The sequence below is a fragment of the Mesoplodon densirostris genome, chromosome 2 (genome assembly GCF_025265405.1).
Source record: "Mesoplodon densirostris isolate mMesDen1 chromosome 2, mMesDen1 primary haplotype, whole genome shotgun sequence".
Classification (NCBI taxonomy): domain Eukaryota; kingdom Metazoa; phylum Chordata; class Mammalia; order Artiodactyla; family Ziphiidae; genus Mesoplodon; species Mesoplodon densirostris.
In genome coordinates this window covers 184,107,626-184,127,768 of record NC_082662.1, presented here as the reverse complement: position 1 = coordinate 184,127,768, position 20,143 = coordinate 184,107,626, and the positions used below count along the sequence as shown (strand labels likewise).

The following is a 20,143-nucleotide window of genomic DNA, read 5'->3' as shown; positions in this document are numbered from 1 at the left end:
CAGCTGGAGGGCACTCTGGGCTCCGCTGGGACACTGGAACCATCTGCAGACTGAAAGCTGGGTGCGGGCAGGTGCGGGTTCCAGCGGCAGGGAGCGGAATGAAGCGTGTGGGGAATGCACACCGTTGCCTTGTTGCCGGGGCATCGGTGGCTCACGTCCCACCCACTCCCGCTCCCCACTCCCGAGAATGGGGCTCAGCCGCACTGCCCACACTGGAGGAGGAGGGAGCAGAGGGTTCTCCGCCACGAGCGTCATTTTATCCTGGCCTTAGGAAAAACACCTGGAGTTTGCAAAGCACTTTTGTACATGTTTCCTTCTTTTTCCCCTGCCAGGGTGGGCATACCAATTAAACAACTAGAATTCCTCACGAAAATTTTCAAAGTAAAATATATTTATAAGCAGTTCGTATTGAAAACTCTATGCTACATGCTTAAAAGATTAAAAAACATAATTTAACACATGGCCCCTTCTCTCTGGGAACTTCCATAGGAGACAGAAACTTAGAAAAAACACCAGTTTAAGCTAACCATAGAAGGGACACTAAGTCCCTGTTGCCTAGAGAAGGATGGAGATAGAAAGTAGTACAGAAACTCAGAAGACGACACATTAGCAGCAGTTTTCTTTGTTCCAAGAGGACTTGACGGAAAGAATGAAATGAGCTGGATTTTGAAGGTGTGGTGAGATTTGGGTGGCAAAAGGAAGAGTGAAGTTACTCTATAAAAGGCGAAGGCTATCCCCAAGTCCCCCTGCAGTACATGGAATCTGGCACATTAATAAAGTTTACCAAAGGAATAGACGCACATGGGTAAGAAATTACTGGGTTTATCGATGAGATATTTAGTTATCTTCTTGGACTGGAATGGAATGTTCAGGTACTTAGGTGACTAGTAGATGGGCCATTTGGGGTATGTTGCAAATACGAATGGCTTTTATAAGAAAAATATTGCAAATATTTTTATAAGAAAAATATTGCAAATAGTGACGCTATTTGCAATAAGTTAAGTACATTTTTTTTTTCTTACACGGAAAGGTCTCTTGGAGACTTTGCCCATAGGAGGGATCCTATATTGAAATTATCTGTTTATGGGTCACTTGCCTCTCCATACTGTAAACATTTCGAGGCAGAAACAGCTGTCTGTCTGCTATATATTCATGTTTCACTTTTAATAGTGTACATTTATTGCTAGGGAGTGGCTGTTCTACTAGGGACTGAATTTCCTAAACACTCTGAGGACGTTGGAGGCCATGTGATTAGCTACGGTCAATAGAATCTGGACTAAAATTATCATTACTGCTTCTAGGCCCTCCCCTAAACAGACAAAAAATGGACTTTACATGGTTGAGAAGTAAACTTCTATAATGTTAAAGCCCTGAGATTTTATCTTTTTCCTCTGTTAATGCGGGTAGAATTCAACTTAACTAAAGATACTTTCGATTCCAGAAACGTTTGTTCTATGATTTTGTTTTAACATGCTTAGTAAATTGCCCTGCTTATGATATGCATTTAATAAATTCTTGGGGAAAGACTGCATTAGGTCATTTTCAAAAGAAAATGTCAAGAATCCATTTTGAGGTTTTCTGATTATTTTAGCTAAAATAAGATTTTTTTGTGATAAATACAAATATATTGAGTTAATTAATAAATGGAAATAACAAGAAAATCAAGTTATTTTAAACATACACCCACTTCAAAGTGGTTTATAAGTCTGGGGACCTAAGCACTCAGAGAAATAGAAGAAAGTAGAGAAGAAGGAAAATGATCGTCTGTACGTGCTGTTTGGCCCATCTTGGTCCATCTTTTGTCCATTCATGATGCGGGGGAGGGGAGGGCAGGTTACTGGATTTTCCTCTTTTCTTCCGTTTTTGGTCTCCGTCTTCCTCCCCGCCTTGATTCCCTTGCTCAGTTCCTAACCTCTTCCCTGGCTGCTAGATCGTAACCAGAAGCTTCCCATCAGCTTTGAGATCAGGCACTTTTAGAATTCGACAAACGTCACCACAAAGCTTTGACCCGCAGGTTAAAACGATGCTCCAAGTGCTGCGTCTGCCGCTTTACATCTTAGGATGGCACCTCCATGGGAGAGCGCACTTCACTGCATTCATTGCATGTCCCCTCTCCAGTGTTTCTCACCATCCCGCCCAGTTCTCTGTCCTGTTCAGCAGTTGTTTCAACAGCCTCTATTTTTTGCCTCTTTGCACTGTCTCTCCCGGCCCTGATCCTTAGCCTGTTTTCCAGGCGAGTGCTCTCAGTTATTCAAGGGAAGGGGCGTCACCTCCCTGTCAACAGGGACCCTCTGGTCAGCTGCTGTCTGTCCGGCCTCTGTTAGACTTCTCCGTGGCCCAGCTCCAGAGTAAGCAAGCCTCCTGCTGTTCTTTTCTTCCCTTCTTTTTCTACTCTATCCCCTCCTCTTAGGGAGTCAAGTCAGCCTTTCCTATTTGATGATTCACCTGCCACTACAGGATCCTTAGAATCTAATCTTTTGAAAATAGAATTCTGCATTCTTTATTTTTACCATTTCAATTACTATTAAGCAAACATCCTTCTGTGAAGTAGTGATTTCATAATAGTGGAAATACCTAGGGTGTGAGTCAGCAGATAGCCAAGTCCTCATTCTAATCTTAATGAAGCTTGAGAGATTCACTAAGCAGATAGTATCCAGTGTCAACCAGAGCCATTGAGTTCATTTTAAAAATATTAAAAAAATAATGCAGGATATTAAGCAAGATGAAGCAAATTCTCAAAATGGTTAAATGATGTAAAGTGGATGTCTCTTTGAGGCTTTCTGATGATGACTGAGAAAACATGTTATCTTTTTGGATAATACCATCATCCACATAAACATTTATCGTAACATGGTGAAAGAACAATTGGATTCTGTCACTGCTTGGGCAAATCACTTTCCCTTGCTAACCTTTGGTTTACTATCTATAAAGTAGGAATAGTAACAGCTCTATCTCATCGTGCTGTTCTAGAGTCAAAGAAATGATGTATGTTAGAGCTGTGAATACCGAGAGGTTCCTGTTTTCCTACCTGTACTTATTTATGCAGATGCCACCTCTAGATCAAACTGTAAACATACTGATGGCACAACAAGCACCTGGTTGGTCACAGCACCTACCCCAGTACCTTATTTGCAGAGTAGCCTTAATAAAAACTTGTTGTAAACAATGAACAGATACTCCCTTTAAATAGTTTTGACTTATTTCATTTTAATTTATTCTGTTACATAACTTGCTAATTTTATAACCTGATCCAGTTCCTTTTTTGAAGGAGATGGATTATAAATCTTAAACAAATATATGATGTAGTGGTAACAGAGGACTCAGATGATCCTTGCAGGAGTTTCGGAGATGGAGTAGCCCTTCCTGTGTGACCCAGTTGAAGCGAGGGGGGCAGGTATTTGGATCCTGCACTGACCCGTCATTGACCGCAGGCTGCTTCCAAAGAGGGGATGGGAACCTGGTGAGGCAGCTTCCATAGGATGAGGGCAGTTCCTGGAGAGGAAGCATCAGTGAGCGGTCAGCAGACCAGACTCCCGGCTGCTGGGGGAGAGCGCCTCGGGTCTGAGGCGGACTGTGCCCCCACAGTATCCACTAACCATCCGCCCCTTGCACCACCTACATACAATTGCTTCACGTAGTGTTCACCGGCATCCAGAAACAGCTGCTCCAGGTTCTGGAAGGTCTTTTCCTGGGGAGAACTTATCAGAGGCAAAACAATGGGATGAAGTACTCCACCATCGCTGTGTTTTGTCTAGAGACCACACTTGGTCCTTTCTCTTCTATTACCCCTTCTAGATTCCTCTCACCCTGGGTCAGCACTTCTGCTGGTCTTGGTGGCTTACGTGGTAAGGTGACCCAGACCCTTGTTGTCCAGGGGTCTGATTCCCATGGCACCATACCCCTCCCAGGTCTGGCTGCTACACTGATAGCAAATGTGGGCACTCCTATTCTGACCCTTTGGTTCCCAGACCCATGTATTCCACATACTGGGGGAACAGCACCATGTAATGGTCACTGATTAAGGGTATATTCTTTATCCTAGGGGATGATGCACCTTCCTTGAAGGTTATCATCTCGAGGTGGTGCCTCCGCTGTGCCATCATAAGACCATTCCATTGCTCCATCAGGCTGGCAGCATCTGGGTCTTACAGCATGGGATGTAACCCGAGGATCCCAGGGCCATGTGGCCACTGCTGCACCACCTTTGCTGTGAAGTAGGCCCCTTTTGTCTGATGTGATATCATATGGGGTCCCCTACTGATGGATCAAAAGCTGCAAGCCATCTTACAGTGGAGCTGGCTAAAGCCCTTCTGGCAGGAAAGGCAAATCTATACCCCAGATACATGTTGATTCAAGTCCAGATGAGTCACTGCCTCTTTCAGGGTGGAAGGAGTCCAGTTAGTCAGCTTGCCATGAAATGGTTGGTTGTTCTCTTTGAGATTTCATTTGTTCAGCATCGGTTTCTTTTTCTTGATGGTTGGACTTTGGCAAGGGCAGTAACTAGATCGGCTTTCATGGGTGGAAGTCCATTCTGTTGGGCCAGTGCATATCCATCTCTGCTACCATGGCTATTCTGTTCATGAACACTGATGGGCTGGCTGAGTGACAGCGGCTGGCTGAGGTCAACCGGCACCGTTGCTCTGTCTGCTTGGTTGTTCATGTCTTTTGTGTGGTGGATGATCTCTGTTGGATGTTGCCATGTCATACAGAGACCTCATACTTTTGAATACTCTGATAGGTCCACCCACATGCATCTTCCTGAGACCTTCTTACTCCCAGTTATCCAGTCATTCTCCTTCCAGGCCCCAATTCACCAGCCACACCATTCTCCACTGCCCATGAGTCAATATCTGTTCTAACCTTAGGTCACTTTCCTTTCATACGAAGTGGATGAGCAGGTGCATTGTCCCCAGTTCTGTGCATGGGGAGGGTTTCTGCTTGCTGCACTCTTTTAAGTCCGCCCCTTAGCAGAATCGGTCCATTTTCGGCTTGTGCCTGCAGACTATCCCAACACAGACAGTGATCTTCTTCCTCCATCATTAGTCATGAGGGAGCCCTGAGCTCCCACAGGACACAGGTAAGCCCTGCTCACGTTCGATTCTGGCTTTACCATTTCCATCTCTCAGTGGGTTGCTGCTGGGCCCGCCTGATCTTATGGCCTGGTGGTCTGACAGAACCCAGCTCATCATGGAAAGACATTCCATCTCGATTAGGCCCCGTCGCCAGGAGCTCTGAGCTGGGCTGACTCTTCACATTTGTTCTAATTGAGACAAGACACCTGGGCATTTGTTCCCCGCACTGGCCATCCATTGTGTAGAGATTGTGCCACCGTCCGACACTACCTGTTGGTTGAGTTCCGGGGTGAAGTTAGCAGGCCCGTTGGACTTTCTCCCAATGCTCTGTTCTCTGGCCTGACTGTATCACTAATCCCTTCGCCTCCACCTTGCTCTTATGTTTCTATTTCTCAAATACCCAGAACCTGGGTGGGGAGGAAGGATGCTATTCCCCTTCAAGACCACCACATCCTAAGATATTAGGCTGCTGTAAATGTCTGCTGATAGGGCGGTGGCATCTGCTGAAGCACCGCCCCCTTTTCCAGTTTTCCTTCCCAGGCGTTCCGGGTCCGGGGGCCGGTCTTCAGTCGGTGTGCTCTGTCCTGTCAGTGCTCCGCTCCTAACTCCAGTGAGGAACGTGCTTTAGCATCCCTTCAGCCGTCAATCCCCTGTTCCCGCGTATGTTCTCAAAGGTTTCCAGGGAGTTGGTCCTTTTAGTGTCGTCACTCTTTTATTGCCCTCTCCTCTCCCCCGGATTTCGGACCCGCGTCAAAGGGCAATCTGTGCATCAGGCACCTGGTGCAGTTAAAGTACTCGTTTCCTCCAGCTCTGACCCACCGTTTTTAGGCCAGCTTTGTGCATCCTGAAACTCTCTTCTTGTAGGATGAATTGTTTCCTATGTGGTTCTTTGGTCTTTCAGGGAAATTGGCCCCGGTGAGTTCACCCCTCTAGTTTTCCCGGTATGCACTGAATTCACAACTTCCTGTCTGAATCCCAGCTTAACCACAGGTCTGCTTTCCAGAGCCGCATACTACACTTGTTTGGAATCCTGACTTTTACTTGGTGATTGGCCAGTTTAAACCCCAGAGGATTTATATCACTATCTGTCGTACGTAGCCCTAAATGGAGTCAGAGCAAATGAATTGAAAATACACGCAGCCTGGCCAACTCGCTTTCACTTAATGTTTTTATCAGTTGCAAAATTTTCCATCACTTATTCTTTTCCTGCTTCTTAGTCCTCGCCTCCCTTTTTTGTGTTGTTTTTGGCATTTTCTATTCTCAGTTGCATCTGAAATAAGCTTTTCACATATTGTTCTCATCCATAGCTTACATCCTCTTTTCCAGGCAGCTCTATCTTGAAGAACATCACAAGGTCAGAGAGATAACCTTTGCCTCGCATGGGAGCTGAATAACGCTGCACTCTGATGGAGATGTTGCCCTGGTTTTTCCAGGATGGCTCCATATAACTCTCTAAATGAAAAAGGAATTGTTTCTTTCTTTTTTCTCTTAATAAATTTATTTATTTATTTATTTGTTGCCTGCGTTGGGTCTTCGCTGCTGTGTGCGGGCTTTCTCTAGTTGCGGCGAGCGGGGGCTACTGTTCGTTGCGGTGCGCCGGCTTCTCATTGCGGTGGCTTCTCTTGTTGGCGGAGCACGGGCTCTAGGCGCATGGGCTTCAGTAGTTGCGGCACGTGAGCTCAGTCGTTGTGGCTCGCAGGCTCTAGATCTCAGGCTCAGCAGCTGTGACGCACGGGCTTAGTTGCTCCGCGGCATGTGGGATCTTCCGGGACCAGGGCACGAACCTGTGTCTCCTGCATCGGCAGGCGCATTCTTAACCACCGCGCCACCAGGGAAGCCCGGAATTGTTTCTTTTTGAAGGAAACTTAAACATTTATCAGTGTCTTTGTATGTATCAGAATAAAACTCTCTAATCACTGTAACAAATCATTGCTAGACCTTCAGAGGCGTTTAGCTGTCACTCACACACGTGCCAGTGCGGGTTGCATGACTGTTTGGAGTTTGACAGTTCCTCCACATGGCTTTACAACCTTTGCTTCTGGCAGTGCACCTGGGAAACGGGAGGCAACCTGGGGGTCTTCTAGGCAGTCCTGGAACTGGTGCCCATCCCTTTGCTCTCCACACAGAGCTCAGTTTTTTGGCCCTAATAATGCAAGGTAAAATATCAAATTGCAATTCAAGAAAAAAGACCAAATCCAAGTAAAAGAGCTACTGAGTATATACCCGAATACTGACTATGTAGAAACGTTCACATTGGGTTTAGCCAAAAAGTTCGGGATGTTTTGTTGGAAAAAGCAGCTTTTACGGAAAAACCTGAACGCACTTTTTGGCCAACCCAATAGAAGGTTCTGTATTTGCCGTTCACCTTAAGAGGGTCTGGGAAACACGGTTTGTCCAGGGAGGGCCTGAGATTGGTGAGCATCTAAGCCGTCTCTATCACACCCTCCTATAAGGAAAGAGAAAAAGAAATCATTATTTTGGGACAATAATAATGGCTAAAGCAAAAAGATATCGATGTGAGCAACGTAATACTAGTAAGTAGTAGGACGGACTTATTCCAGCCCTTTCGTAGCCCAGTAGTGCCAGAGTTTACGTTTGTTTGTGAGTTTCAGAGGTTGCCATTAATCCAATGATGGTTCACAAGGTAACTTGGTTACTTTGAGTTTAATCCACACTTTGTTGTGCATCTGTCCCGTCTCTGAAGCCATACCCTTCCTCCAGGACAGAATCACTAGTCCCTCCTTTGAGTTCACTTGGCACCTTTTCCTGTCTGCTGAGGGGAGGCTGGGACAGACCCCAGGAATTCCACAGGAGAAGAAGGGCAGGAGGTCCGTGGTCCCTTAGCCTCCCAGCATCCCGCGGAGAGAAGGTCTAGGCTGCTTCCACTGCTCGTTCTTTCATAGGCACCTGGAAGGGGACATGTAGCATCCAACCGAGTTCATGACCATAGAAAGAGAGAACTTGCTAAAGGAGACGTACTTGATGTGAGTCGATGCCCATGGAAGTTGCATACGGAGCTGGGGGCACCTGGAGACCTTTTGGCAAATGGGCACCGCACAACCTTTCCCATTAGGGGAGGAGGGGGGCGCCAGTCCCATTTGGCGCTTCACCAGGGACCTGGAGAGAGCCAGCGGGCAGGTCTCCTCTCAGACAGCCTTACCCGACTCTCCTCCTCACCTCTCTCCAAATTCTTAGTCTGTTTGCCTGCAGTTCTTTCCGCGCTTTTCTTCCCAAGAGCACCGTGGGCCTCTCACTAGTTGGAGGCTATATCTTAGTCATCTCTGTTTCCCTGGCACCGCGCATAGCTTTCGGCACATAGCAGGTGTCACTAACTGGGGAGTCTATCAAGGAAGCAAGCGTCTAGACTCGATTCTAGAAGTATAAAGTGGAGCCTAGCATTCTGAAGATGAATTAAGAAACCTCTGAGCAAGGAATATTGTGTGCTTTCTTCCCCTCAACTTTGGCATTTCCTAATTACCCCCATAGATGGTATGAATTATGATCATTCTAGTCAAAATCATGCCCAATAAACATTCTAGGAAGTATCTTATTCAGTTCTTCCTGTGGAAATATGTTCTACCCTTTACTTGTTCACAGTGGGTCATTTGTAAACACTGAATTAACTGACAGGTTTAAGGAAAAAAGCACAAGACTAGGGATACAATCTGTTTTTATAGCTAATTCAAGCTGAGGGTTTCAAGGCAGAGTGCGAAAGCTAAGACCAGGGGTGAGCATGTCAATTTTACTGATTTAAAACAAGCCCACTGAACTTTCACCTTCTAGGTTTCACTAGCATAGCAACAGACAGTTTTGGGGGGGAAAGACAGGACAACACCTGAAACCCACTATATTCCTGTCTTTTTTTTTTTTTTTTTTCCCCTCTCTATCCAGAAATAAAGGGTAGACTCCACCTGTTTTGAGGATTTAAGGTAACAATGACTGAAGGAAAAAGTGTGCCAAGAGAGCGGCTACCTTCGGGTTTCCCGTCCTCTGTCTTGTCTCTGTTAAGAAGAAGTGAGCACTAGAACATTCCACCAGTCACATGATCCACTGTCAAGCTAAGGGCCAGGCCTGCCATCTAAGGACACAGGATTCCTTCCCGAGAGTCGCTCTCATCACACTCCTTCCCGCTGTCCGGTGCTGCTCATTCCCAGAAGAAGACATGTCTTCTGTCTTTAAAAGGTGCTCTCAAATTTAGAGCAGTTTCTTCCTGCAGATCTGTTGAGTGTCTTGGTCCTTGGTTTTGGTTCTCAGCCTGGATGAGAGCTTGCAAGCCTCTAGTTTTGTCCAAGAAGAAAGTGAGCTTTGGGGAAAAACATGTGGAATGCTTCATATGTAGGTTCATTGTGAATAAACTGTTGAAAGCGCCACATAATTTATTTTGCATGTGGAGCCTTTTAGAAGCGTATGCCTTAATCTTCCTCCAGGGCTCTCCTCTTCTGTTTCCAAGTTGTTCAATGCACATTTGCAGCTGAAGGACCTCAGAGGTGATATGTTTAAAATTGAGCCAGAAAGGGCTTTGCTGTGATTTTGAGGCCCCGGGCTGGACACCCCAGAGGTACCCTGTGTTCCCCTCCCTCAGTTACTCCTCACGGCAAGTCGCTCACCAAGTGTTATCTATTTGCCCTCTCTTTCCCATTGCCTTGATTTCTGCCCTGATTCTCTCCTGCTGGGCTGCAAAACTGGTTTCATGTTTGGCTTTGCTTCCTCAGTTATGTCTTCCTTTTTAACTGTCTTCCACACAAAATCCAGAAATAGCTTTCTAAAACACAAAGTAATCATGTCACTTTCAGGAAGAAGCATGAGATGATGCAAAGTCGTTGGAAACATACGTACCTGGACTCAAACCCTGGGTCTGCTACTTCCTGGTTCTGTGTCCTTAGATAACTTTTTTCACCTTTTTGGTTCTACGTTTGTTGATCAATAAAATGAGGTTAAGAGTGCTTATCTCAGGGCTTCCCTGGTGGCGCAGTGGTTGAGAGTCCGCCTGCCGATGCAGGGGACACGGGTTCGTGCCCCGGTCTGGGAAGATCCCACATGCCGCGGAGCGGCTGGGCCCGTGAGCCATGGCTGCTGGGCCTGCGTGTCCGGAGCCTGTGCTCCGCAACGGGAGAGGCCACAGCAGTGAGAAGCCCACGTAATGCAAAAAAAAAAAAAAAAAAAAAAAAGAGTGCTTATCTCAGAGAGTTCTGGTGTAGACTCAACAAGTAACTTGTGTATCAGCACAAGCAGTTATGTCTTTTGCTCATTTGCTTGAAACTTCAGTGGTGACCTGTTATATGAAAGATGAAACTCACACTCTTTGGAATGGACTGTGTTTCTTCTCAGAATCTGCCCTAAACTGCCTTCTGAGCTTTCCCTCCTACCCTCTTGCTTCCCCCATGTGTTCCAGCCACACTAAATAAATCACCATTGCTGAACACAGAGTATTTTTTTCTTGATTTCCTGACTTTTTCACAGACTGTTTCCTGAAATGTTCTCACCTTCTTTCTTCCCTGGTTGGGGTTTATTTATTCTTCAAGATCGACCCCAATTATCCCTTTCCTGTGGAAAAGATGGAGAAATCAGCCAGCTAATATTATAATAAGTAAAAATGCACATTAAATATAGAACAAAAGCAAATATTCTTCCTGGATGAACAAATCTAGGGTCTATTATAATGCATTATTATTTAAGTGACTATTTTTTTGCTAAGAAAACTTGCAGTTAAAGAACTTTTTAGAAGGCTTGCATTTTTCACTTGAGAAGTGGGAAGTTGGTGTTTCTCTTGAGTGACATGAGAGCATCTATTTGGAATGTCCCTAAACTCTTTGGAATTTTTGTACATACTCAGCCACATGGATCCTAGACCTCTGACTCTGCTTGGAGTTGGACAGGAGAGACAGGAAGGACGCTGAGAACATTTAATTCTGAAGTGTGATTGACATGGCCATCGCAGTTTTCTAAATCTAAAATGTGCTTACAGTGCACCGTTTCTTCTTACGTAAACCAATCAGCTCCCCAATCCCAGGAGCCTGACTTCTCTTTCAATCATCAAGCCTACTGCCACAGATCTTCCCCAAATGGCAACATTCCAAGTCGAGGCAAGGTCCCCATGGATTTAATAAATTTGGTTCTTTTGGGTTTGGATTCGAATTCCTAGCCTAATCTTCCATCAATTATGGGAGTTTCAAAGTAATGTAGACAATTCTAAACTATAGCACAATCCCTCTTGGCTTAAAATTTCAATTTGAGAAGATAAAATATAAGTGTGACATTTCGGGGCACTCAGGTTTTCAAATGAGACATAAGGTAATACAGACATTTAAGACACTCAGCCAATTTGTTTCCCTTCTCTCTCTCTCTCTCTCTGCCTTCCTCCCTCCCTCCCTCCTTCCCTTTCATTTCCCTTTGGTCTGTTTTCAAATTCAAGCGAAAGGAGCCACCAGGAGGTAAATACCAAGTCAAATATTTATATAGAAACATCCATAGAAGGTTCTATATTTTGCCATGGACTTACTTGTAGGAAAGTTTCATTTAGGTTAGGCACAGAGTAAGACACAAAATTTTGCCCTTAGAATGATAATTTTTAGCTTTTCAAACTGAGCAGGACCTTGCAGGGCCTTCCCAAGGCAGACCCCCGCTTCTCCCCAGTGTCCTCAGCCTCTTGTTTGTAGAAAAGCTTTAGCCTCCTAGGCCTTCCCTTAGTTCCAAAGAGCAGATTTAATCAGAGAAGTGAGAAAATACAGAAACAAAGGAAAACAGTCAAGCAAGATAAAATAATAGTAGTTTAGCTGTAAACTAAAGAGTCAAGGACCTTTAGTTCCTCCTCAAGGGCTATAGATAATACCCTAAGCCATATCCTTCAGTCGTTTTGCAGATACTGACACCCCCACCAGGTAGAAGAAGTTAGGTGCCTGCTGACCACAAGCATGTAGACCCAAGACCGGTTGGAACCAGAAGGTTGATGATGTTAACTCCCAATTACCTCACCATCAACCAATCAGAAGAACGTCCATGAGCTGATCAGATACCCTACAATCCTCACTCCTAACACTGACTTTAAAAACCCTTCCCTGAAAGCCACTGGGCAGTTTGGATCTTTTGAGCCTCAGCTTCCTGTTCTTCTTGTTTGGCCCCACGTTGGGTGCCTTGCAGTAAACGCTGTACTTTCCTTCACCACAACCTGGTGTCATTAGATTGGCTTTGTTGTGCATTGAGCGCGCGGATCCAAGTTTGGTTCAGTAACACTTTTAAGATACTGGTCTCAACAAAACAGTTGGTGGTATTTCTGAAGTTGATGAGTATTTTTTTTGTTCTATAGATAGGGTTTTATGCGGTCTTGAGGAAATTCTACAATTCTGTGTATAATAACAATTATTTATATCTATGGTAGTTTAAATCACCATTTACTGTATTTTCCCTTCACGTATTTCAGAATTTCTTTTCTCAGTAATAAATCATCAAAGATTCCTCCTAATATAATACAGCCTGTGTCTGCACACAGAATGAAAGAAACTTGAAATTTAGTTTATCCCACATGAGCTAAATGTGTAAATATGTACTTTTTATTAGACATCAGGGGGTCTAATTTCTACCTTCACGGATTCCTACTTTTCTACAATATACATATCATATTAGAAATAGTATAAAATACATCTGAGCAAAGTAAATTTATTTTTATTTTTTAAATGAATTAGTTTTAAATTATACATACTGTTGATTGCCACTGCTTTAGTATCACAATAGAACGTAGCATATGAGCTGAGAATCTTAGATGGAGCAGTTGGACCAGATTTCCCTAAACAGTAGAGCTAATCACATTTCTGTAAATGACCTAATAAAACATCCACACCATAGTAAACAATGCCAATGAAAAGAGATTTATCTTTTCAAGTTTTTTGCAATTTCTTGAATCTGTGCAGCCATGGTGACAATTGTTTTTTTTCATTTTGAAAATGAAGAGATGTCTTAGATGTTTGTTTTGACCATCTGTCCAAAAATTGGATGCCTTTTTTTAAAAAAATAGATTTTATTTATTTATTTATTGGCTACGTTGGGTCTTTGTTGCTGCGCGTAGGCTTTCTCTAGTTGTGACGAGTGGGGGCTACTCTTCGTTGCGGTGCACGGGCTTCTCATCGCAGTGGCTTCTCTTGTTGGGGAGCGTGGGCTCTAGGCACGTGGGCTTCAGTAGTTGTGGCACATGGGCTCAGTAGTTGTGGCTCGCAGGCTCTAGAGCACAGGCTCAGTAGTTGTGGTGCACTGGCTTAATTGCTCCCCGGCATGTGGGATCTTCCCGGATCAGGGCTTGAGCCTGTGTCCCCTGTGTCGGCAGGTGGGTTCTTAATCACTGCGCCACCAGGGAAGCCCCTGGATAGCTTTTTCACATGGCATCTTATCAAGACAAAGACCAGAAGCATTCATTTTATGACCGGTAGGCGTGTTGGACAGTTGCAGTTCTACTACCTCCGAGTTTGAAGCGCCTGGACTACTTAACGTGACAGTGGTGCGAGAAATAGGAGCAGAGTGTCTTGTGTTTATATGGACTTGGTTCCCCTCCGGTTTTTACTGAAAATAACTACATAGCGGTGTAAGGTGTTAGAAAGCCTTTATGGAAGAGTAATGCTACCTGGGCCTTGAAGAATTGGTTGGACTTTGAAAACTGGAAGGAGGTAGGAAAAGGCATTTTAGAGAGAGAGTAGATTAACCAAAGGGTAGTGAAGACCAGGACTCCTTCAGGAAAAGGCAATTGATCCAGAGTGATGTCAAGGTAGGAAGGATACCTAGAGGGGAGTAAGACGAATTATACCCTGAAGGTCTCCCTGGGAGTGTTTTGAATCCCAGAAAGGGAAATTTGAACTTTATGTTGTATGTCATGGGAAATGGCAGGGCCAGATCTGTGTCTCAGAAGGTGATGTTTGTGGCTATTTAGAGGATGGATTGAAGATGGATTGAAGAGAAGAGGCTGGAAAGAAAGAAAACAAGTTACATGAATGAGCAATCAATGAGAGACTACGCTAGTGCAGGTGGGGGCAGGAAAAGAGCAAGTGACATACCCACTGCACACATTAACTGTAGAAGGAGGACTGAGGGAATTTGGTGATGGCACGAGTAAGGGAGAGAATGATGATAATGATGATGGTGATTAAACTGGATTCCTTTCTAAGCCTCTTGTAATATTTTGACCTGCTAAATCATAGAATTAAGCTTATGGTAGAGACAATGTGGACTTTGTCCCGTGGAAATTCAAGAACAGTACTTTTTAAACCTATCTACATATTGCCCCATGTCACTGCTGTGTGCCTGATGATAGGCAAGCCTGTACTGAGAATATCCAGAGTATTACACTGTGATGGCTGATTATTCAATAATATATGGGGCACGGGAGCCTGGGAAGATACGACTCTATAGGCTATGCTGGAATATGCATCGTCTGGATTATCCTTCTGTAGATGGTCCTCCAGAGCAGTCTTATGTTCCTGCTTAGCTAGGACTGTTGAAGACTTGAGGATTTAGGAAATGTCTTCTGGTCATTGGGGGGCAGTGTTGCACAGTAGAGGGAACACAGATTGTGTGGTGAGAAAATTTATGTGTAAAATCCCTGGCAGTGGGACTGTCTCTTAACCCCAGGATTCCCAACCCTGGATAACCAGGGCATCTTCAGAATCGCCTGGAATTTACTCCTAAAATATAGATTCTCATACTCTATCCCTTGGGGATTCTGATTCAGTCAGTCTGGGATAGGGCCCCAAAATGGGTGTTTTGTTTTTTAACATTCTAGGTAGTTTTGATAGCTAAATTTGGGAAGTAGTGATTTAATCTTACTAGTCTCAGCTTTCATAGGATTTCTATGACCATTAAATGAGAAAATACATCTGGCTTTTTAAACTTTAAATCACAATAAATTATTAGTTGTTAATTAGATAACTTATTGAAATAAAATTTCTATCCCTCTTTAAAAGACTTCTTCAATTTCTCATCAGTTTGAAGCTTGACTATGTGAAAGCATATTATATTTGTTTGATCGTTATACATTGTGGTAGCAGAGAGAAAACTGATGAATTCTGCCCAATACATACACATAATACATAAAATATAAGATTAACAGGATGATAGTTTTAGATGTTGAAGAGGTGATAGAAAGTAGAAGACCCTTGCTTAAATTTTTGTTAAATCTGAAAAATAAATGCCAGTTTTTAAAGATGACAAGGAAATGTAAACAGAAATTGCTTCTGTTTTTAAGACAAAACTCACATTTATTATTGACACTGTGATAATTTAATTTACAAATATATTCTGACTTCCCAACTTTAAGGCAATAGCTTAAGTTAAATACATTGTTCTCCTCTTCATCTCTTTCAATCCCAAAACACTCAAACAAACAAACCAACACTGAAAAACTTTGTGTCAATAACAGAAATGGTGATTTTGAAACACATACTTCTCAAATAGTCATCCAAGTAAAAGAGATTTTAGCAGCTCAATACAATCTCTGTATAACAATATGCAGCATAAATGTCAGTTGACCTTGAAGCTTATAGCATGTTTTCACCAGTTTCAAAACCCTTATTCACAGTTTCTACGTAGCAAGCATTACCCGGCCTTCTCAGTTCTGAGGGATGTTCTAATACGTAGGTCCACTGTATTTTATGACAGTACCACAGTATCTCCTTCCTTCTACCATCGCTAAATTTTCATCTCACGCTTCTTCAGCCCTGAGCCTGGATAACTTCCATGTTAATCTGTCCTGAGTCATGGGTTCTTCCCCTGGATCTGTGAGTCATCCAAAAAGGCCAAGGTTTTCCCCCAGGGAGCCATCCTGATACATTCCTTCTGTACTTGATACCATCTTTAATTCCCTCCAGCCGGCACTAGTCACTTTAGACTATTAGCCTGAAGGTCATTCAGAAGATTTAAGTATATATTTGATTTGAGGAACCTGGGATAGGAGTCCTTTTCCATAAGAGTATATATGGTTTTTTGGGCTTCATCAAAACACGTGGGTGTTGGTGCTTTAATCTTCTTGGCTGTAGATTCTCGAGTGTGAAAGTCAATATTGATCTAAAAAGAAATCCTCATCAGTTCATATGCACTTCCAATTTATTGCGTATTTTATGATGTCACTGTCGTTTTTGAAGCACCTCAAGACAGTGGCTTTAAAACCTCATTTAAATCAGCTCAAATATCTCTTGAATGCCTATTCTAAACATACCTTATCCTAGGTGTGGAAGAGTTAAAAAGAAATAGCACAAAAAAGCAGAAATATCTTTGCTCCAAGTTAGCTCATAATATCTTTGGGAGGTGCAAACGAGGCAGACATTATTTTTTAAATATCTGTATAAGGTGATACGTGCATCAAAAAAAGTGATGTGTACATTTAAGATTTACAGGTGGAGAGGACACTTTGTGCAGATGTTTGCTGCTTGAACCAGGAATATTTTTTTTTTTTTTTTTTTTTTTTTTTTTTTTTTCTTTTTGCGGTATGTGGGCCTCTCACTGTTGTGGCCTCTCCCATTGCGGAGCACAGGCTCCGGATGCGCAGGCCCAGCGGCCATGGCTCACGGGCCCAGCCGCTCCGTGGCATATGGGATCCTCCCAGACCGGGGCACGAACCCGTATCCCCTGCATCGGCAGGCGGACTCTTAACCACTGCGCCACCAGGGAGGCCCTGAACCAGGAATATTTAACTGGAAGTGGGCATTACTACTAACTGGAAATATTTCTGCTGCTGTAATCCATGTATTGCACTAATCTCTACTTTATCCTAATCCAAAACGAGCTAGCTCATTAAGGACCCCCTGACATGCAGTTCTGGTCAGTATCACCAATACTCCTTACCCCACCCCATCACATTAGCTTGTTTTACAAAATCAATCTTTCATCCAGTCTTTTCACAAATGTAGAAAATTAGATTATCATTGCACTGAACTATATGAATATACTTAAATATATAGCAGTGAAAATCATAATACTCAAAAAGGATTTCATCTTGCTAGCATGTTGAATCTTATTCTATATCTAAGTTTCTTTACATATAAACCGATGGTAATGAACTGAATACTCACTTGCTTGGCGGCATCTGACTGCACAAATGCTTTATAGATTTTCTCCGCTTTGCAATGCAAAAGATCAGACTCTGTTTTTTTATAGTCTTCACAAGCCAGCCAGAATTCAATATTCTCCTCACTGAACTCAGACTTTAGGAAGTCCCCAAAGACGTCTTGACCAGCTAAAAAGAAAGGGTGAGGGGTGAGATAAATTAATTGAGCCAATAGATGAATAACTGGAAGAAATTTACAAGAAAAGTACTGTGGCATAATTTCTGTGTACAAAGGGAAGAGGTGGATGCTGCTGAAATGGCTGCGTCACCGTTTGTAGAGATGGGAAGGCCTTAGGGACCCCTTCGTTTATAATCTGTCTGGGTTCAGACACGCTTGTCCCAGGTACACAGCTGCTTAGTGGTGGCTGAGAGACTGCTTCACTTCCATCTGCTGTTACATTACAGTTCTGCTCTGCAGGTTACAGAACAATCTCTTTTCTTACACTACCAGCTCAGCCGGAGTGCAGAGTATTTTAGGGAATCAAATATTGACAGAAGGCATGAACATCATGTTAATCATTAACAAATAGAATTTCTCTATCCAACTCATATAAGTCAAAAGATGTGAGGCCTGTATATTACCTATGTATGCTATACTGCTTTGATTTACTCGTGTTATTCAGGCTTTTCAATGGGCCATTTCTATAGCAGTGTTTGGCTGAATCATAACCTAAGTCAGATAACAAGCAGATGAACCAGGGTGAACTACTCGATCCCCACGTGAGGCTCTGTAGGGTGTTGGGTGGGGGAGAAGGGGATCGGCTCACCCCGGATAGGGACAAGCTGCCCATCTATGCGCCTGAGCGAGGTCCTAACCCAGCAGGATCCCAGTGCCCATGATGAGGGCTAAGACAAGCTGATCCCATTTCCCTTCTCTCATCAGAAACTCCCCGTGAGACTCTGTGTTTAAAAAGTCTTTTGATCATATCTGTGTTATAATGTGTCATGTTATATATAATGCAGTTTTATGCTGTGTGTCTCAGCTGCCTTCAAGGCAGCAAGGCACTGTGTCTTTACTCTTGAGTCCTTGGTGCTTCTAAAATGCCTGCACATCAATGCCTGGGCTGAATGAGTGACAATGCATGTATGAATGGAAAAAGTTATTAATTGACTGAGTGAATCCTACCCCTTAGATCCAATGGTACAAAAATACATCCTTTAGGTAGCTTTCAGAATAGAAGTTCACATGTTGAGATGTTTGGTTTACTTTTTAAAGCTTTAAACTTCAGAATCCCAGCATAATTTAAAATTTTGCTCCTATAATGATCCAGGAAACAGCTAGTTGCCTTGGCAAATGTTTCTAAAGGACAGTAGCAGAACTGAGTGCCGAGTCAACATTATGCCACGATGAGGCATAATATGCTGAAACTATCAGTGCTACAGAACAGCTGGAGTACAACTTTTCGCACACCCTCCCATCCAGAATACTATATTTTAATGAAGCCATTCAATCTGTTAGCATACTGAGATAAACCCAGAAACATTCAATAGTTAATCTGTACTTACTCTGGTTGGCAAGAAGTTTTTCCAGAGATTCAGACCACTGCTTCACTTCATCAGCAGAGAGTCTATAGGGGACGACATTTACATAAATTAGTATTGTTTTGTCTGTAAGCGCAAATGAAATCAGAATGGCTGCTGCATTTTGATAACTTCACAAACTAAGACTCTACTTCTAATAAATTTTATTAAAATTTATCTATAAGAAAACAAAAATTTGCTTAGAATTACTATCGTTATGAAAATATCTGCCAATAAAATGTGAAAAAATCCAAATGTACTGCAACAGTATAAAAGTAGCAAATATATGCATGCACATTTGTATTTAATTTACATTGGTACTAATGCAGCTTAATCTTATCAGGCTTGTTACTTAAAAGAAACGAAGTCCATTATGTGTAGTATTACTGCCTTGCTAGAATACAGAGCTAATGCACAGGCCACTTATATAGTGATAGTTCCATGTATTAGTGTACATACAGGTCCTTGGACTTGGAAGGTTTCATTCCAGATTCCAGATGTGGGATCATAGATCTCAGGTACGCTTTCACATCCATTCCACTACAAAAGACACAAAAGTAAATATTCATATTTCTTCAGAAGAATACATTTTATTTGTAAAAAGAAAAGAGCATGAAGCGAACTTCTCCAAGGAATAAGGCCATAATAAAAATAGCTGATACAACATATTGCTATATTAAAAGTGAGCCAATTTTTATAAGCCAAAGTCTGGAAAAATTCCCACCTCATTTAATGCCCTGTCATGATTCATTTTTAAATACAACTGAATATACTTGTAACTCACAGCAGGTCATTGCCCTGATCTAGGTAAACTAAAGGCTCGTATTTTCTTCCCTTCATTCATTTTCAATTGTTCTGCCATTAAGGATCATCCAAGTCAAAATTTGCACAGTTAGTGAACTTACAAAGTCTTTGGCCTCCTTTTTTGCGTTTTGTCGTCTAAAAGCGAATGATCAGTTCCTTTCAGTTCCTTTGGATTAGCAGAGAGGAACACGCCTGGCATTTTGTCTGACCTTGGCGTGGAGATAGATGGCTGCTGCTCGCATGGTCCTCAGAAGGCAAGTATCTGCTAGTCCACGTCTCTGCTGCTTTATATAGTGACGGCTCACAGGCCCTTGCCGTTCAAACGAGCCTGTTTATCAAGCGATGATGTTACCACTGACACTGGAAGTTCCCCCTTTCTTGGTGTGTTGTGACGTGTATCTTGAAAAAAAAAAAAAGAAGCACACAGTGTTTTGTGGTTGAAACTTAACCCAATGTGACTAGGTCACTTGATTATATAGAAAGAAAGAAAATTAGACCTACAGAGGTGCACACACATATACCACATGTCTAAAGCCTCAGCAGGATCAGTCTTTGGTTCTAGGGGGTGCTTGTTTCTTCATAAAAACTGCATGTTTCAATGAAATGTTTCATTTGGTGGATTTATTGTATCACACAGACTAGAGATGGGTCCCCTCGGGACTTTGGA

The 20,143-nt window shown here is 43.0% G+C and overlaps 1 protein-coding gene across 1 annotated transcript; it reads right to left on the bottom strand.

Moving 5' to 3' along the window:
• Positions 1 to 15,926: 15,926 nt before the first annotated feature.
• RGS1 (regulator of G protein signaling 1) lies at positions 15,927 to 19,696 on the bottom strand. Its single transcript, XM_060088671.1, has 5 exons — positions 19,578 to 19,696; positions 19,132 to 19,212; positions 18,658 to 18,719; positions 17,117 to 17,280; positions 15,927 to 16,112 (listed from the first exon to the last, which is right to left on the bottom strand). Exons 1-5 carry the CDS (start codon positions 19,673 to 19,675, stop codon positions 15,927 to 15,929), a joined length of 591 nt encoding a protein of 196 aa, XP_059944654.1. The 5' UTR covers positions 19,676 to 19,696.
• Positions 19,697 to 20,143: the final 447 nt, after the last annotated feature.